Source organism: Bos mutus, chromosome 19 (genome assembly GCF_027580195.1).
Source record: "Bos mutus isolate GX-2022 chromosome 19, NWIPB_WYAK_1.1, whole genome shotgun sequence".
Taxonomy (NCBI): domain Eukaryota; kingdom Metazoa; phylum Chordata; class Mammalia; order Artiodactyla; family Bovidae; genus Bos; species Bos mutus.
Genome location: NC_091635.1, coordinates 53,184,260 through 53,200,566, shown reverse-complemented (window position 1 = coordinate 53,200,566; position 16,307 = coordinate 53,184,260). Strand labels below are relative to the sequence as shown.

General features: G+C 41.6%; 1 protein-coding gene across 1 annotated transcript; it reads left to right on the top strand.

Annotated features, from left to right (window-relative positions):
- Nucleotides 1–14,845: 14,845 nt before the first annotated feature.
- On the top strand, nucleotides 14,846–16,104 carry LOC102266479 (olfactory receptor 4D1). The gene is made up of 2 exons (XM_005900660.1): nucleotides 14,846–15,045; nucleotides 15,363–16,104. Exons 1-2 carry the CDS (start codon nucleotides 14,846–14,848, stop codon nucleotides 16,102–16,104), a joined length of 942 nt encoding a protein of 313 aa, XP_005900722.1.
- Nucleotides 16,105–16,307: the final 203 nt, after the last annotated feature.

Here is a 16,307-nt window from a genome sequence, read left to right as displayed (position 1 = left end):
TGACTGTTTAGTAGCATATTATTTAGCCTCCACGTGTTTGTGTTTTTTTGCAGATTTTTCTTGTAATTAATTTCTAGTCTCATATCATCATGGTTGAAAAATATGATTGATATGATTTAAGTTTTCCTTAATGAGACTTGTTTTGTGGCCTACCATATGCTTTATACTGAGATGATTTCATGTATACTTTAAAAGAATGTATATTCTTCTGCTTTCTATATATATATCTATGAAGTCCATTTGATTTAATGTGTCATTTAAGGTCAGTGTTTCCTTATTAATTTTCTGCCTGGATGATATATCCTTTGACATAAGTGGGTGTTAAAATCCTTTACTATTATGTGTTACTATCAGTTTTCCCCTTTATATTTGTTAATATTCACTTTATATATTTAGGTACTCTGTTGTGTACATATGTATTATGGTTGTTGTATCTTCTTGTTGGATTGATCCTTTTATCATTATGTAATGTCTTTGTCTCCTGCTACAGTCCTTGTTTTAAAATCTATTTTGTCTGATATAAGTATGGTTACCCCAGCTTTCTTTTTATTTCTATTTGCAAGGAGTTCTTTTTTCCAATCTCTCATTTTCAGTTGGGATCACTGGGGTCCCTTTAGAAAAGGCCAGAGATCAAATTGCCAACATCTGTTGGATCATAGAAAAAGCAAGAGTTCCAGAAAAACATCTATTTCTGCTTTATTGACTATGCCAAAGCCTTTGACTGTGTGGATGACAACAAACTGTGGAAAATTCTTCAAGAGATGGGGATACCAGACTAAAGATTCCTGAGAAATCTATATGCAGGTCAAGAAGCAACAGTTAGAACTGGACATGGAACAATGGACCAGTTCCAAATTGGGAAAGGGATACATCAAGGCTGTATATTGTCATCCTGCTTATTTAACTTCTATACAGAGTACATCATGCAAAATGCCAGGCTGGATGAAGCACAAGCTGGAATCAATATTGCCGGGAGAAATATCAATAACCTCAGACATGCAGATGACACCACCCTTATGGCAGAAAGCAAAGAAGAACTAAAGAGCCTCTTGATGAAAGTGAAAGAGGAGAGTGAAAAAGTTGGCTTAAAAGTCAACATTCAGAAAATAAGATCATGGCATTTGGTTCTATCACTTCATGGCAAATAGATGGGGAAACAGTGACAGACTTTATTTTTTAGGGCTCCAAAATCACTGTAGATGGTGACTGCAGCCATGAAATTAAAAGACACTTGCTCCTTGAAAGAAAAGTTATGACCAACCTAGACAGCGTATTAAAAAGCAGAGACATTACTTTCCTAACAAAGGTCCATCTAGTCAAAGCTATGGTTTTTCCAGTGGTCATGTATGGATGTGAGAGTTGGGCTATAAAGAAAGCTGACCACCAAAGAATTTATGCTTTTGAACTGTGGTTTTGGAGAAAACTTCTGACAGTCTGTTGGACTGCAAGGAGATCCAGCCACTCCATCCTAAAGGAAATCAGTCCTGAATATTCATTGGAAGGACTGATGCTGAAGCTGAAACTCCAATGCTGTGGCCACCTGATGAGAAGAACTGACTCACTGGGAAAACACCCTGATGCTGGGAAAGAGTGAAGGCAGGAGGAGAAGGGGACGACAGAGGATGAGATGGTTGGATGGCATTATTGACTCGATGGACATGAGTTTGAGCAAGCTCCAGGAGTTGGTGATGGATAGGGAGGCCTGGTGTGCTGCAATCCATGGGGTTGCAAAGAGTCAGACACAACTGGGCAATGGAACTGAATTGAAGGAGAGAGATGAAACTAAGTCCTTTTTTATTTATTTTTTTTTAAGTCCTCTTTTAATCAAGGACGTTCCCACCTACATTCTCTCATTTATATTATCTACATTTGAGTTTGTGACCCATATTATAAGAACTTTTTTTGTACAAGATAGACTTTGTGTCATTCTCAAGATTCTCTTGCTTTTGTCCAATCATATTCATTCTTGTTGCCAGGAACTTTATGGCAACATGGCAGACACTGAAAGTTGCCTACCCAGCACTTCCATTCAAAATCCCTCTCTCTTGCCTGCCTTCAACCAAAACCCCAAGTATTATGTTGCTACTTGGTAGCCAGGAAGAGTCATGTGATCAATCTAGTATCAGCCAATAAGACATAGGGGAAAAGAATTATGGGAAAGGAATTCTCTTCCATGATTAAAGGCAAGAGATTCAGAAAGAAAAAGATTTTGTCCCAGTCCCCTTTACTCCCCTCCAACTTTTGAATGCTATGTGTGAGGACACACATGATAATGAAGCGTGGAGGCCATCTTGACTCATGAGGAAGAGCGTGGAGGCCATCTTGACTCGTGAGGGAGAGGCCAAGTGCCCTGCAGACTCACTGAACCCGTGTCCTGCTATCAGTGAGATGTGGGTCTCTGTTGGCTCATTGGCTTTCACTGCTGATTTTTCTTACTTACCCTTTTATCCTCCTCCTTTTCTGAGCTCCCATCTCCTTTTCCCTTATTCTTCTCTTCTTACCCTCTTCACATATTTAATGCTTTTGAAGCTGGGATGGTCTGAGTCAAGAACACAGGACACACAGGATACAAGGACACAGGAAAAGCTACAGGTCCTTAACTGCCCTCGTTAAGTCTCTTCTGAAACAAAATGGGGTATGAATAAACAAAGGAGCTTCACTGCTATGTTCATCCTCTCAGCCCTCCCATCTCTCCTCCTCCCTACTTCTAGAGGGGCCTTCATCTATAGGTCATTATTCTATATGATGTCCTCTACTGGCTTCTCATGTCCTACAGGATAAAGTCTATATTATTAATCTGATTCCCTCAAAGCTCTCCAGAGGCCACTCCTTCTGTTCTCCAGCCTTGCTGAGACACTTAAGTTTCCTGGAGTGTATATTGTGCCATTAAGTCTTTGGATCTCCGTTTTCCCTGCCAGAAGCACAGTTCTACCTACAGACATAAATTTCCCTTTTGTTCAAATGTCACCTCCTCTGGGAAGCCTTCACCTCTCTCCTAAGCATAGTTAGTTGCTCATACCTTTAACTTTGAGCATTCTCCTAGTACAGCTATTTCCTCCCTGAGGTGCATTTATATGTTTCTGGATCTGTTTCCCCCATCAGCCTGTGAGTTCCTTGAGAGCAGAATATAAGTCCTATTTTTGTATCCTCAACATTGAACATAGAGGTGTGCCCCCAACTGCCTCTCATTGCTTTTTAACTCTTCAGGAAATTTAATTTCAAATTATTAATACCGAACTTAACAAAATTGGCTGAATGCCCACAATAGACCAGGTATGATATGCCAAAACAATAACTCAAATTGTGATCAATTTGTAAAATAGAAAGAAGAGGATAAACCATCCACAATCCCACATCTCTTAACATATTTGTTGTTAAGATCTGGGTATATACTCTGGATATTTTAGAACAAAACTTTTAAAGTGGTTCCAGTGAGCCTTATTAGCTGTGGTGGCCATGGCTCTTTGCCCGCTGTTTCCATTAAAAGTTTATGGGTCCCAAGAGAAATGGATGAGCCATCTTAGACCTCCCTTGGGTTCTGACCTTCCACTGAGGCACAGTAGTGAGTCAATTTCCAGGAGGGATTGTCAATGAAGTTAATAACCTCTCATCTGAATACTATTTTCTGTTTCTCATCTTCTTACAGCAGCATTAGCTCATTTGGTTCTCATCTGTAATCCTCATCCTGCCCATTGTTAGTTGAGGGATGGAGACACTCAGCAAGGGGTGATGGAAAGGCCATTGCTGTAGTTGTCCTTGTGTGTAAGACCCAGCTATGCCATTAGCCAATCATGTGACTTGAAGCAGGTTATATCATATTTCTAGGCCTCAGTTTCTGCATATGTGAAAGTAGAAAGTTGGGTTAGGCTTAAGGCTAATTAGGCTTAAGCCTCTTAAGGCTTCATAGAACTTCAAAATTCTGTGACTTCACATCCTATTGAAGGTTGTGTGGCTTGTTTGTGACAGAACCATGGTAAGAATCCAGTTTTGGGTCCCTAGTCCAATGCTTATCTGCTGCTGCTGCAAAGTTGCTTCAGTCATGTCCGACTCTGTGCGACCCCATCTACGGCAGCCCACCAGACTCCTCTGTCCCTGGGATTCTCTAGGCAAGAATACTGGAATGGGTTGCCAGTTCCTTCTCCAATGCATGCTGGCATGCTGAGTCACTTCAGTCGTGTCTGATTCTGTGCGACCCCATGGACAGCAGCCCACCAGGCTCCTCTGTCCAAGGGATTCTCCAGGTAAGAATACTGGAGTGGGCTGCCATTGCCATACTTATCTGATCACTCGACAAATAATCTGAGTTCTTCCATGAGAATTTCCTCCAGGATGACTGGGTGCTGTGACTTCTATCTCCTTCTTCCCTGTCCATTGTTGGGGTAGAAAGACTTGGCAGGAGCGAAGGAAAAGGGGTGAGGATGGGAGGCTGGATTTAAGAAAAAGAACAAATCTGGATGGTAAGGAAGCATGATCCAGGGTATTATTGGTGGAAATCTTGGGTAGAAAGTGGTCAAATCACTTTTTGGGGAAAGCAATGAAACTTTTGTCACATATCCTTAATTTTGAGTAAGGCAGATTTTATTTTATTTTATTTTAAAAATTATTTATTTATTTTAATTGGAGGCTAATTACTTTACAATATTGTAGTGTTTTTTGCCATACATTGACATGAATCAGCCATGGATGTACACGTGTCCCCGATCCTGAACCCCTCTCCCACCTCCCTCCCCATCCCATTCCCTAGGGTCATCCCAGTGCACCAGCCCTGAGCACCCTGTCTCATGCATTGAACCTGGACTGGCGATCTATTTCACATATGATAATATACATGTTTCAATGCTATTCTCTCAAATCATCCCACCCTCGCCTTCTCCCACAGAGTCCAACAGTCTGTTCTTTACATCTGTGTCTCTTTTGCTGTCTCACATATAGGGTCATCGTTACTATTTGTCTAAATTCCATATATATGCATTAATATACTGTATTGGTGTTTTTCTTTCTGACTTACTTCACTCTGTACAGTAGGCTCCAGTTTCATCCACCTCATTAGAACTGATTCAAATGCATTCTTTTTAATAGCTGAGTAATACTCCATTGTGTATATGTACCACAGCTTTCTTATCCATTCATCTGCTGATGGACATCCAGGTTGCTTCCATGTCCTGGCTATTATACACAGTGCTGTGATGAACATTGGGGCACACATGTCTCTTTCAATTTTGGTTTCCTTGGTATGTATGCCCAGCAGGGGGATTGCTGGGTCATATGACAGTTCTATTTCCAGTTTTTTAAGGAATCTCCACACTGTTCTCCACAGTGGCTGTACTAGTTTGCATTCCCACCAACAGTGTAAGAGGGTTCCCTTTTCTCCACACCTTCTCCAGCATTTATTGTTTGTAGACTTTTTGATAACAGCCATTCTGACCAGTGTGAGATGGTAGCTCATTGTGGTTTTGATTTGCATTTCTCCGATAATGAGTGATGTTGAGTATCTTTTCATGTGTTTGTTAGCCATCTGTATGTCTTCTTTGGAGAAATATCTATTTAGTTCTTTGGCCTATTTTTTGATTGGGTCATTTATTTTTCTGAAATTGAACTTCAGGGGCTTCTTGTATATTTTTGAGATTAATTCTTTGTCAGTTGCTTTGTTTGCTATTATTTTCTCCCATTCTGAATGCTGTCTTTTCACCTTGTTTATAGTTTCCTTCATTGTGCAAAAGCTTTTAAGTTTAATTAGGTCCCATTTGTTTATTTTTGCTTTTATTTCCATTACTCTCGGAGGTGAGTCATAGAGGATCCTGCTGTGATTTATATCAGAGAGTGTTTTGCATATGTTTTCCTCTAGGAGTTTTATAGTTTCTGGTCTTACATTTAGATCTTTAATCCAGTTTGAGTTTATGTTTGTGTATGGTGTTAGAAAGTGTTCTAGTTTCATTCTTTTACAAGTGGTTGACCAGTTTTCCCAGCACCACTTGAGTAAGGCAGATTTTAAAAGAATGAGATAAGAATAACACTGATTTCATGAACAGAGACAATGTTTGAAAGATAATGTGTGGCAGGGAGATAGGAGAGGCACCTATCCAAGGGCAGATGCAGAAGTTTGGTGAATCTATAAAACAGCCTTGAAGTTAAAGCGGGAATGAGCTAAGCCTTTGGGTAAGGAAAACTAATCCAAGGTAGTTGCCCAGGGAAGCTCAGAGACCTCAGAGCTCTTGAGCTCCCATGAACTCCCATTCTCTACGGCAAGGAGGGACAGCTAAAGCAGAAAAGAGGACACAAACACACATGCAGGCACAAGGAAATGAGACCCTGGAGAAGTGGGAAGGTGGTGAGTCTACATCATCAGACCCAGACACATCATCTCTAAGGTGAACTCTGACCACGCATGAACTCAACCATGATTGTGATCATTTGTCTCTGTTTTCAGATTGGATATTTTCTACTGCTCTGTCTTCAAGTTCACTGACTCTTCTCTTTGCCATCTCCGTTAAACCCCTTCAGAGAATTTCTTTTCCATTGTTGTCTTTTTCAGTTCTAACATTTCTATTTAAAAAAAAAACAGCTTTCAGGTTTTTGTTGTTGAGAATTGCTATCTTTCCATGCGTTTCAACGGTATTCACTTTTATTGCAGGGAGCCTGGTAATAATAGCTACTTTAAAGTCTTATAATTTCAGCATCAGCATAACGTTAGAATTGGTCTTTCTTTGTGGTTGTCTTTTTCTCTTAAGTTATTGAAGTTATCTTTTTTTTTTTAGTTGAAAATTTTGTATTGTATCCTGGAAATATTATTTTTGTAAGATTTTTAGTCTTGTCAACATCCTCTGCAGAACGTTGATCTTGTTTGTTGTTTGCTTTAGCAGTCAGCCCCGTGAGTCCTGATCTGTGTGGTGTGAGGTGTGGTTCCAATGCCAGCGGCTATTCAAAGCCTTCTCAGTACTATTCAGTCTGCGCCCGGTGGGCGCCACCTATCGACCAGTCTGGGACTTGGATAGCGGTCTGCAAGCGTGCGTGCTAAATGAACTGCACTACCCTGCCAAGCTCCACTGTCCATGGGGTTCCCTAGACAAGAATACTGGGATGGGTTGCCACGCCCTCCTCCAGGGAACCTTCCCTACCTAGGGATGGAACCCACTATGCTTCCTGCATTGGCGGGTGGGCTCTTTACCACTAGCGCCACCTGGGAAGTCCACATTTTATGGTATATGAATTCTATCTTGAGAGTAAACTTAGTTGATTTATATTGAGAAATTCACTCTGACTGAAAGGACTGCAGATCAGAGGCTGGGGTGAGGGATACATGTGCAAAAGGCTTCACTATAGAGTGTACACTATAGAGAGCATGACCTGGACCAGGTCCTAGGACTTAGCTCGCTTTTTCATTGACAGTGGTGGGAGGAGAGGGTAGAGGCCTTGTACTGCCCGTGGTGCTGACCTCAAGGAATCTGGTTTTTTTAAACCTCCCTGGGAATTTATTTCCCTTAAGCGCTTTTATCCTTCTTCATCTTGGCCCTATGATTAGTGCCCCTGAAGTGTTTTGCCCCAAGACAGTTTCTCAGTGATAATATACATATGATGTAACAGCTCACATTCTTTTTAATAACTCCTGTTGCCCTTGCCCTCAGCAGCCTGAGCCTAGCTTTATTTCATGAATTAAGCTTGAGTTTTGTCCTCTGAGGATTGTCAGTCCCCTTAAGACCAATCCTATATGTGTTTCTGGTCTGAGAGAGGCCAGGAGATAAATGGAACTACAGGAAAAGGGTGGCCTGGATGACGGGAAGCTCTGTCTCCTTGACCTCCTTGGGCTAGAGCTAGGTGATGGCCCCAGGGTCCTTCCCATGGACAAGTCAGCACTGAGAAAGCTCCTGCCAAAGCCTATTGTAACATAAGCACGGTGTGGAGGGAAGCCATGGAGATGTCTTTGGGCAAGAAGGCTGGGGAATGGGATTTGGGGAACAGTTGGTTTTATTTGGGACTAGGACTTTTGTCTGTACCAGCTTGTGTGTTGGGTGAAATTTAGGACAGAGAGTGGGAGGGAGAGCAGTATATAGATTCCAATGGTTTCTCCTCCACCTCCCACGCATGTGCTACAGCTCCTTCCCACACCAAAGAGAAACAAACCAGGCCTTTCTCTCTCCCTTCCCACCCTCAAACGTTTCCCTTTTAAGCCTATTTTCCTCCTCCTCCTCGCTGCCTCTCCCACTCCAGGTTTTCATTTCCTTCTTTACTGCTATTCCTCCATCTTTTCCTTTCTCTTACATCTTGTATTTAATAAAAACTCTTAGTGTTCCCAAGATGACTGCAGAGTAGGTTCATCCCCATTTTTGGAACCACTTATTTCTCCTTCCCTTCTCTCTCTTAGTCTTGTGTAAACTAATTTCCCAAGAGCAAGACATGTGGAGGAGCAAAGACACAAAGCTAGACTAAAGCATATTGCCTTTTGTTGGGGTGGCTCTGACAACATCTTAGGAAGTATTATTGTGCTCTTGCCTGTCTCAAGGCCCTACTGTGCTAGGATAAGCCCATTTTTACCCTGTTTCATCATATCATTTCCCTCCCAAGGTCTTGCAAGGGTCTCGGTGGCCCATGGGGATGCTTTTCCAGTGGTCCTATGCTGACAGTCGATGTAGCCACAGAATGAACAAAATGCATCTTCCTGAAACAACATTTAAAAAAATTTTATTTATTTATTTTAATTAGAGGATAATTACTTTATACTATTGTGATGGTTTTTGCCATACATCAACACGAATTTACCACAGGTATACATGTGTTCCCTGCATCCTGAATCTCCCCTGACCTCCCTCCCTGCCCCGTCCCTCTGGGTTGTCCCAGAGCACCAGCTTTGGGTGCCCTACTTCATACATTGAATTTGCACTGGTCATCTGTTTTACATATGGTAATGTTTATGTTCCTGAAACATTTTTATATAAATATTTGAGGATAAAAGTAGGTTTGAGATGAGATAAACATGGAAATATCTTGAATACTATTATCAGATCAGATCAGTCGCTCAGTTGTGTCTGACTCTTTGCGACCCCATGAATCTCAGCACGCCAGGCCTCCCTGTCCATCACCAACTCCCGGAGTTCACTGAGACTCACGTCCATCGAGTCAGTGATGCCATCCAGCCATCTCATCCTCTGTCGTCCCCTTCTCCTCCTGCCCCCAATCCCTCCCAGCATCACAGTCTTTTGCAATGAGTCAACTCTTCGCATGAGGTGGCCAAAGTACTGGCATTTCAGCTTTAGCATCATTCCTTCCAAAGAAATCCCAGGGCTGATCTCCTTCAGAATGGACTGGTTGGATCTCCTTGCAGTCCAAGGGACCCCCAAGAGTCTTCTCCAACACCACACTTCAAAAGCATCAATTTTTCGGCACTCAGCCTTCTTCACAGTCCAACTCTCACATCCATACATGACCACTGGAAAAACCATAGCCTTGACTAGACGGACCTTTGTTGGCAAAGTAATGTCTCTGCTTTTGAATATGCTATCTAGGTTGGTCATAACTTTCCTTCCAAGGAGCAAGCGTCTTTTACTTTCTTGGCTGCAGTGATTTTGGAGCCCAGAAAAATAAAGTCTGACACTGTTTCCCCATCTATTTGCCATGAAGTGATGGGACCAGATGCCATGATCTTCGTTTTCTGAATGTTGAGCTTTAAGCCAACTTTTTCACTCTCCACTTTCATTTTCATCAAGAGGCTTTTGAGTTCCTCTTCACTTTCTGCCATAAGGGTGGTGTCATCTGCATATCTGAGGTTATTGATATTTTCCCTGGCAGTCTTGATTCCAGCTTGTGTTTCTTCCAGTCCAGCGTTTCTCATGATGTACTCTGCATAGAAGTTAAATAAACAGGGTGACAATATACAGCCTTGATGTACTCCTTTTCCTATTTGGAACCAGTCTGTTGTTCCATGTCCAGTTCTAACTGTTGCTTCCTGACCTGCATACAAATTTCTCAAGAGGCAGGTCAGGTGGTCTGGTATTCCCATCTCTTTCAGAATTTTCCACAGTTGATTGTGATCCACACAGTCAAAGGCTTTGGCATAGTCAATAAAGCAGAAATAGATATTTTTCTGGAACTCTCTTGCTTTTTCAATGATCTAGCAGATGTTGGCAATTTGATCTCTGGTTCCTCTGCCTTTTCTAAAACCAGCTTGAACATCAGGAAGTTCACGGTTCACATATTGCTGAAGCCTGGCTTGGAGAATTTTGAGCATTACTTTACTAGCGTGTGAGATGAGTGCAATTGTGCGGTAGTTTGAGCATTCTTTGGCATTGCCTTTCTTTGGGATTGGAATGAAAACGGACCTTTTCCGGTCCTGTGGCCACTGCTGAGCTTTCCAAATTTGCTGGCATATTGAGTGCGGCACTTTCACAGCATCATCTTTCAGGATTTGACATAGCTCACCTGGAATTCCATCACCTCCACTAGCTTTGTTCGTAGTGATGCTTTCTAAGGCCCACTTGACTTCACATTCCAGGATGTCTGGCTCTAGGTGAGTGATCATACCATTGTGATTATCTGGGTCATGAAGATCTTTTTTGTACAGTTCTTCTGTGTATTCTTGCCATCTCTTCTTAATATCTTCTGCTTCTGTTAGGTCCATACCATTTCTGTCCTTTATCGAGCCCATCTTTGCATGAAATGTTCCCTTGGTATCTCTGATTTTCTTGAAGAGATCCCTAGTCTTTCCCATTCTGTTGTTTTCCTCTATTTCTTTGCATTGATCACTGAAGAAGGCTTTCTTATCTCTTCTTGCTATTCTTTGGAACTCTGCATTCAGATGTTTATATCTTTCCTTTTCTCCTTTGCTTTTCGCTTTTCTTCCTTTCACAGCTATTTGTAAGGCCTCCCCAGACAGCCATTTTGCTTTTTTGCATTTCTTTTCTATGGGAATGGTCTTGATCCCTGTCTCCTGTACAATGTCACGAACCTCATTCCATAGTTCATCAGGCACTCTATCTATCAGATCTAGGCCCTTAAATCTATTTCTCACTTCCACTGTATAATCATAAGGGATTTGATTTAGGTTATACCTGAATGGTCTAGTGGTTTTCCCTACTTTCTTCAATTTAAGTCTGAATTTGGCAATAAGGAGTTCATGGTCTGAGCCACAGTCAGCTCCTGGTCTTGTTTTTGCTGACTCTATAGAGCTTCTCCATCTTTGGCTGCAAACAATATAATCAGTCTGAGTTCGGTGTTGACCATCTGGTGATGTCCATGTATAGAGTCTTCTCTTGTGTTGTTGGAAGAGGGTGTTTGTTATGACCAGTGCATTTTCTTGGCAAAACTCTATTAGTCTTTGCCCTGCTTCATTCCATATTCCAAGGCCAAATTTGCCTGTTACTCCAGGTGTTTCTTGGCTTCCTACTTTTGCATTCCAGTCCCCTATAATGAAAAGGGCATCTTTTCTGGGTGTTAGTTCTAAAAGGTCTTGTAGGTCTTCATAGATTATTAACCTCACAGATAATTTTAGAGTGAAGTCTGTTTTATATTTGTCTACAGGTTGATAGAAATATTTTTACATATATTCATTAAATTCCCTTGTAAAATGAACATCAGTGCTTTTGCTGCTGCTCTTCCCATATTTCAGGAAGGGATCAGGGAGGAGAGATCTTTCTATGTTCTATTTTCTTCACAGGGTGGAGCCTCGGGGCAAAATTTCCTGAATGATTAGAGAAAAAAATTCTGGAAAAGTGTAATCCAAGGGAATGAATCTATTTATTTATTTGGCTGCATTGGGTCTTAGTTGTGGCACAAGAACATTCTAGTTGTGGTGCAAGGATTCTCTAGTTGAGTGCCTGGGCTTAGTTGCTCTGCAGCATGTGAGATCTTAGTTCCCCAGCCAGGAATCGAACCTACATTCCCGGCATTGCAAGGCAGATTCTTAACCACCGGGCCACCAAGGAAGTCCCCAAGGGGAATAGATTTAATACCAAAAAATGCAGTTTATTTTTCAAATAGATGTCTTCTAGAACTTTTACTTACTGAACTAAAGAAATGTTTATTCCCCATTCTATATTTTCTTTCTTTCTTTTTATAGGTATCAATAACCAAACTTCATGGGAAATAGATGGGAAAACAGTGGAAACAGTGTCAGACTTTATTTTGGGGGGCTCCAAAATCACTGCAGATGGTGATTGCAGCCATGAAATTAAAAGACGCTTACTCCTTGGAAGGAAAGTTATGACCAACCTAGATAGCATATTCAAAAGCAGAGACATTACTTTGCCAACAAAGGTCCGTCTAGTCAAGGCTATGGTTTTTCCAGTGGTCATGTATGGATGTGAGAGTTGGACTGTGAAGAAAGCTGAGCGCCCAAGAATTGATGCCTTTGAACTGTGGTGTTGGAGAAGACTCTTGAGAGTCCCATGGACTGCAAGGAGATCCAACCAGTCCATTCTAAAGGAGATCAGCCCTGGGTGTTCTTTGGAAGGAATGATGCTAAAGCTGAAACTCCAGTACTTTGGCCACCTCATGCGAAGAGTTAACTCATTGGAAAAGACTCTGATGCTGGGAGGGATTGGGGGCAGGAGCAAAAGGGGATGACAGAGGATGAGATGGTTGGATGGCATCACTGACTTGATGGATGTGGGTTTGGGTTAAGCCCGGGAGTTGGTGATGGACAGGGAGGCCTGGCGTGCTGCAGTTCATGGGGTTGCAAAGAGTCGGACACGACTGAGTGACTGAACTGAACTGAACTGAACCAAACTTTAATGAGATAACATTTGTATTTGACCAACATTTTTTTCTAGGTCAATTTAGTGATGGTTCAACAAATAAACAGCTCATTTAAAATGGATGCACGGTATTACTACAGAGTAAAGAAATATTGACATAATATTGAAGAACATTCACTTTTCAATCACATGAATACAAACCTTACCAGGTATGAGTTTGGTAATGTCCATTATGATCCTGACCTCTCTGATAGCACTCTCTTGAGTACAAAATGTGAAGAGTCCTACTTCTCTGTCTCGTTATAAAGACAAAATAATATCACGTCTACAAAGCCCTTGACAAAAGTGGGCATGTTAAGAAAACTCAGTAAACAGAAACAATTAGGGCTTCCCTGATAGCTCAGCTGATAAATAATCCACCTGCAGTGTAGGAGACCCTGGTTTGATTCCTGGGTTGGGAAGATCCCCTGGAGAAGGGATAAGCTACCCACTCTAGTATTCTTGGGCTTCCCTGGTGGCTCAGTTGGTAAAGACTCTGACTGCAATGTGGCAGACCTGGGTTGGGAAGATCCTCTGGTGAAGGGAATAGCTCCCCACTCCAGTATTCTGGCCTGGAGAATTCCATGGACTGTATAGTCCATGGGGGTTGCAAAGAATCAGATGCTACTGAGCATCTTTCACTGGGGGATTAATTATTGTAGATTCTTCTGTTTTTTCTGTAGTTAGGTTTTAGATTATTTCCTGTTTTTCTTCTGGAAATAACAGTGAACTGTACATCTATTTCCATAAGTGTTTGTTTACATTTTTGGTATTTTTACAGGCTCAAGTTCCTGAAGTCGCAATAGATTTAGTATATATTAAAAATCCAGAAGTAGATTGACAAATTGCATTCTAGATAAGTGATATTAATTTATACTTTTACCACTAGGGTGTGAGAAAAGCTATCTCAATATGCCTTTATAAGTGGATTTTTTAAAATGTTGACTTGAATTTAGATTTCTTTGATTGCTAGATAATCTGCATTATTTCTTTTTAATATATTGGCCAGTGACATTTCACTCTTTTTTTCCCTTTGTCCTTTTTCTAGTAGAGTATTATTTATAAATAAATATATTTTAAATGTTCTTGACCATTGTGATTTCCTGTTTGTATTTATTAATCAAATATCATTTACCAGTTTTCTTGTCTTTGTGGATACCTGAGGTCTTCTGTTGGCATTCAGTAGCTGTTCTGCATGAATCATTCCACTTGTAGATACATTTTCAACATTTTTGTGGGAGAAGATGAACTCCATATCCTACTCCTCCACCATCTCGATCCCCCTCCCTTCCCTATCCTATTTTTCTATAATATTTTGGTCTTACAAAGATTTACAAGCCACAAAATTTGACTTCCAAAGATTATCTAGAGATATGTGTTTAATAGAAAATTCACATAAGTTTTAAAATATAACACAGGAGGATTTAAAGAGATTTTACACTTGTCCTGGGCTGCTTTGAGTTATCCCACAGATGGCCCATGACAACAAACACCACTTGAGAACTATTTACGTGGGAAGATTTGAGAAACTCTAAGCATCCCAGCTTCATTATGGCCAAAATCTACTGCTTATTTTTCTTTACATTTTCCTCTGAATTTGTACACATCAATTTCTTCTAGTACACATTTCTCTTTCTTTAGCAAATTAACCATGGGAAGCCCATCAAATGTTCACCATGAAGAATATCTGTTTATCTAACTTCATTAATCATTAATCTCAATATCTTCTCAGGATTTATGCACCTAGGTTGATAATGTTTGTGGTCATAGGTACTTGGTGACATGTGTATCAATCCATTGATTGGTTCAACTATATTTGTGAAGCCTGTAGTTCACAGACACAGCAAGTGTGAATCAGACATGACCCATGGACAAGGACAGCATTGTACAACTAATGTAATGTATTAATGCTTATAATACAATGTAGGGTGTGGTTAGGGAGATGAGTGTGAAAGCCTTGAAATATATATTTATCTCCTTGGAAGGCTCTTCTAAGTTCCACTTGGGAGTGGTACTCAACAGTGACTTTGATCAATTCAATCCTGACTCTCCAAAGGAGAATGATTGAATTATTATGGTTTTCATTTTGCATGGTTTCTCTCTAGGCATGTGGGGAAGGTCCCATGGAAACACAGAACATCATACAGGTGTCAGAGTTTGTCCTCTTGGGGTTCTCACAGATGGAGGAGTTCCAGAAATTCCTGTTTGTGGTGTTCCCATTTGTCTATGTCATCACCATTGTGGGAACCCTCCTCATCATGGTCACAGTGACTATTGACTCTCAGCTCCACATAATCATGTATTTCTTCTCTGAAATCAGTCTGTCATCAGATCAGATCAGATCAGGTCAGATCAGTCGCTCAGTCGTGTCCGACTCTTTGTGACTCCGTGAATCGCAGCACGCCAGGCCTCCCTGTCCATCACCAACTCCCGGAGTTCACTGAGACTCACGTCCATCGAGTCAGTGATGCCATCCAGCCATCTCATCCTCTGTCGTCCCCTCCTCCTCCTGCCCCCAATCCCTCCCAGCATCAGAGTCTTTTCCAATGAGTCAACTCTCCACATGAGGTGGCCAAAGTACTGGCGTTTCAGCTTTAGCATCATTCCTTCCAAAGAAATCCCAGGGCTGATCTCCTTCAGAATGTCTGTGATAGACATCTGCTATTCTACAGTCACTTTCCTAAAGATGCTGGTGGACTTCTTGCATGACACCAAGACCATCTCCTACCAGGGCTGCATGACCCAGATCTTCTTCTTCCCCTTTCTGGGAGGTGGGACTGTCTTCTTCCTCCCAGTGTTAGCCTGTGACCACTACATAGCCATCTCCCAGCCCCTCCATTATGTCACCATCATGAACACTCGAGTGTGTGTGGGGCTGGTGGTGGCTGCCTGGATAGGGGGCTTTGTCCACTCCATTGTCCAGCTGGTTCTGATGCTCCCACTGCCTTTTTGTGGCCCCAACATCCTAGATAACTTCTACTGTGACATTCCACAAATGCTAAGGCTTGCCTGCATGGACACCTCCCTCCTGGAGTTCCTTATGATCTCTAACAGTGGGATGCTGCTCCTCATCTGGTTCCTGCTCCTTCTGATCTCTTATACTGTCATCCTGGTGATGCTGAGGTCCCACTCATGGCAGGCGAGGAGGAAGGCAGCTTCCACCTGTACCACCCACATCATCGTTGTGTCTATGATCTTCATTCCCTGTATCTGTATCTACGCCCGGCCCTTCACTCCCTTCTCCATGGACAAGGCTGCATCCATCAGCTACAGGGTCTTGACTCCTGTGCTCAACCTCATCATCTACACCCTGAGGAACCAGGAGATGAAGGCAGCCATAAAGAGATTTGGCAAGTGCCTAGTGATTTCCAGCAAGGAGTGAACTTAAAATAGGTAATTTAAATGACAAATCTCTCTGAACCTTTGTTTTCCCATGTAAGAAGTGGAGGAAAGTCTTTGTGGAGTACAGCAGTTGAGATTAAACTAATATTTCTATGTACCTACTCCTGTGTCAGATGTTAGGCACTTCTGTACTTTTGTCTCATTCTCACAAAACTGACAGTGAATATGTTATTATCATATTAA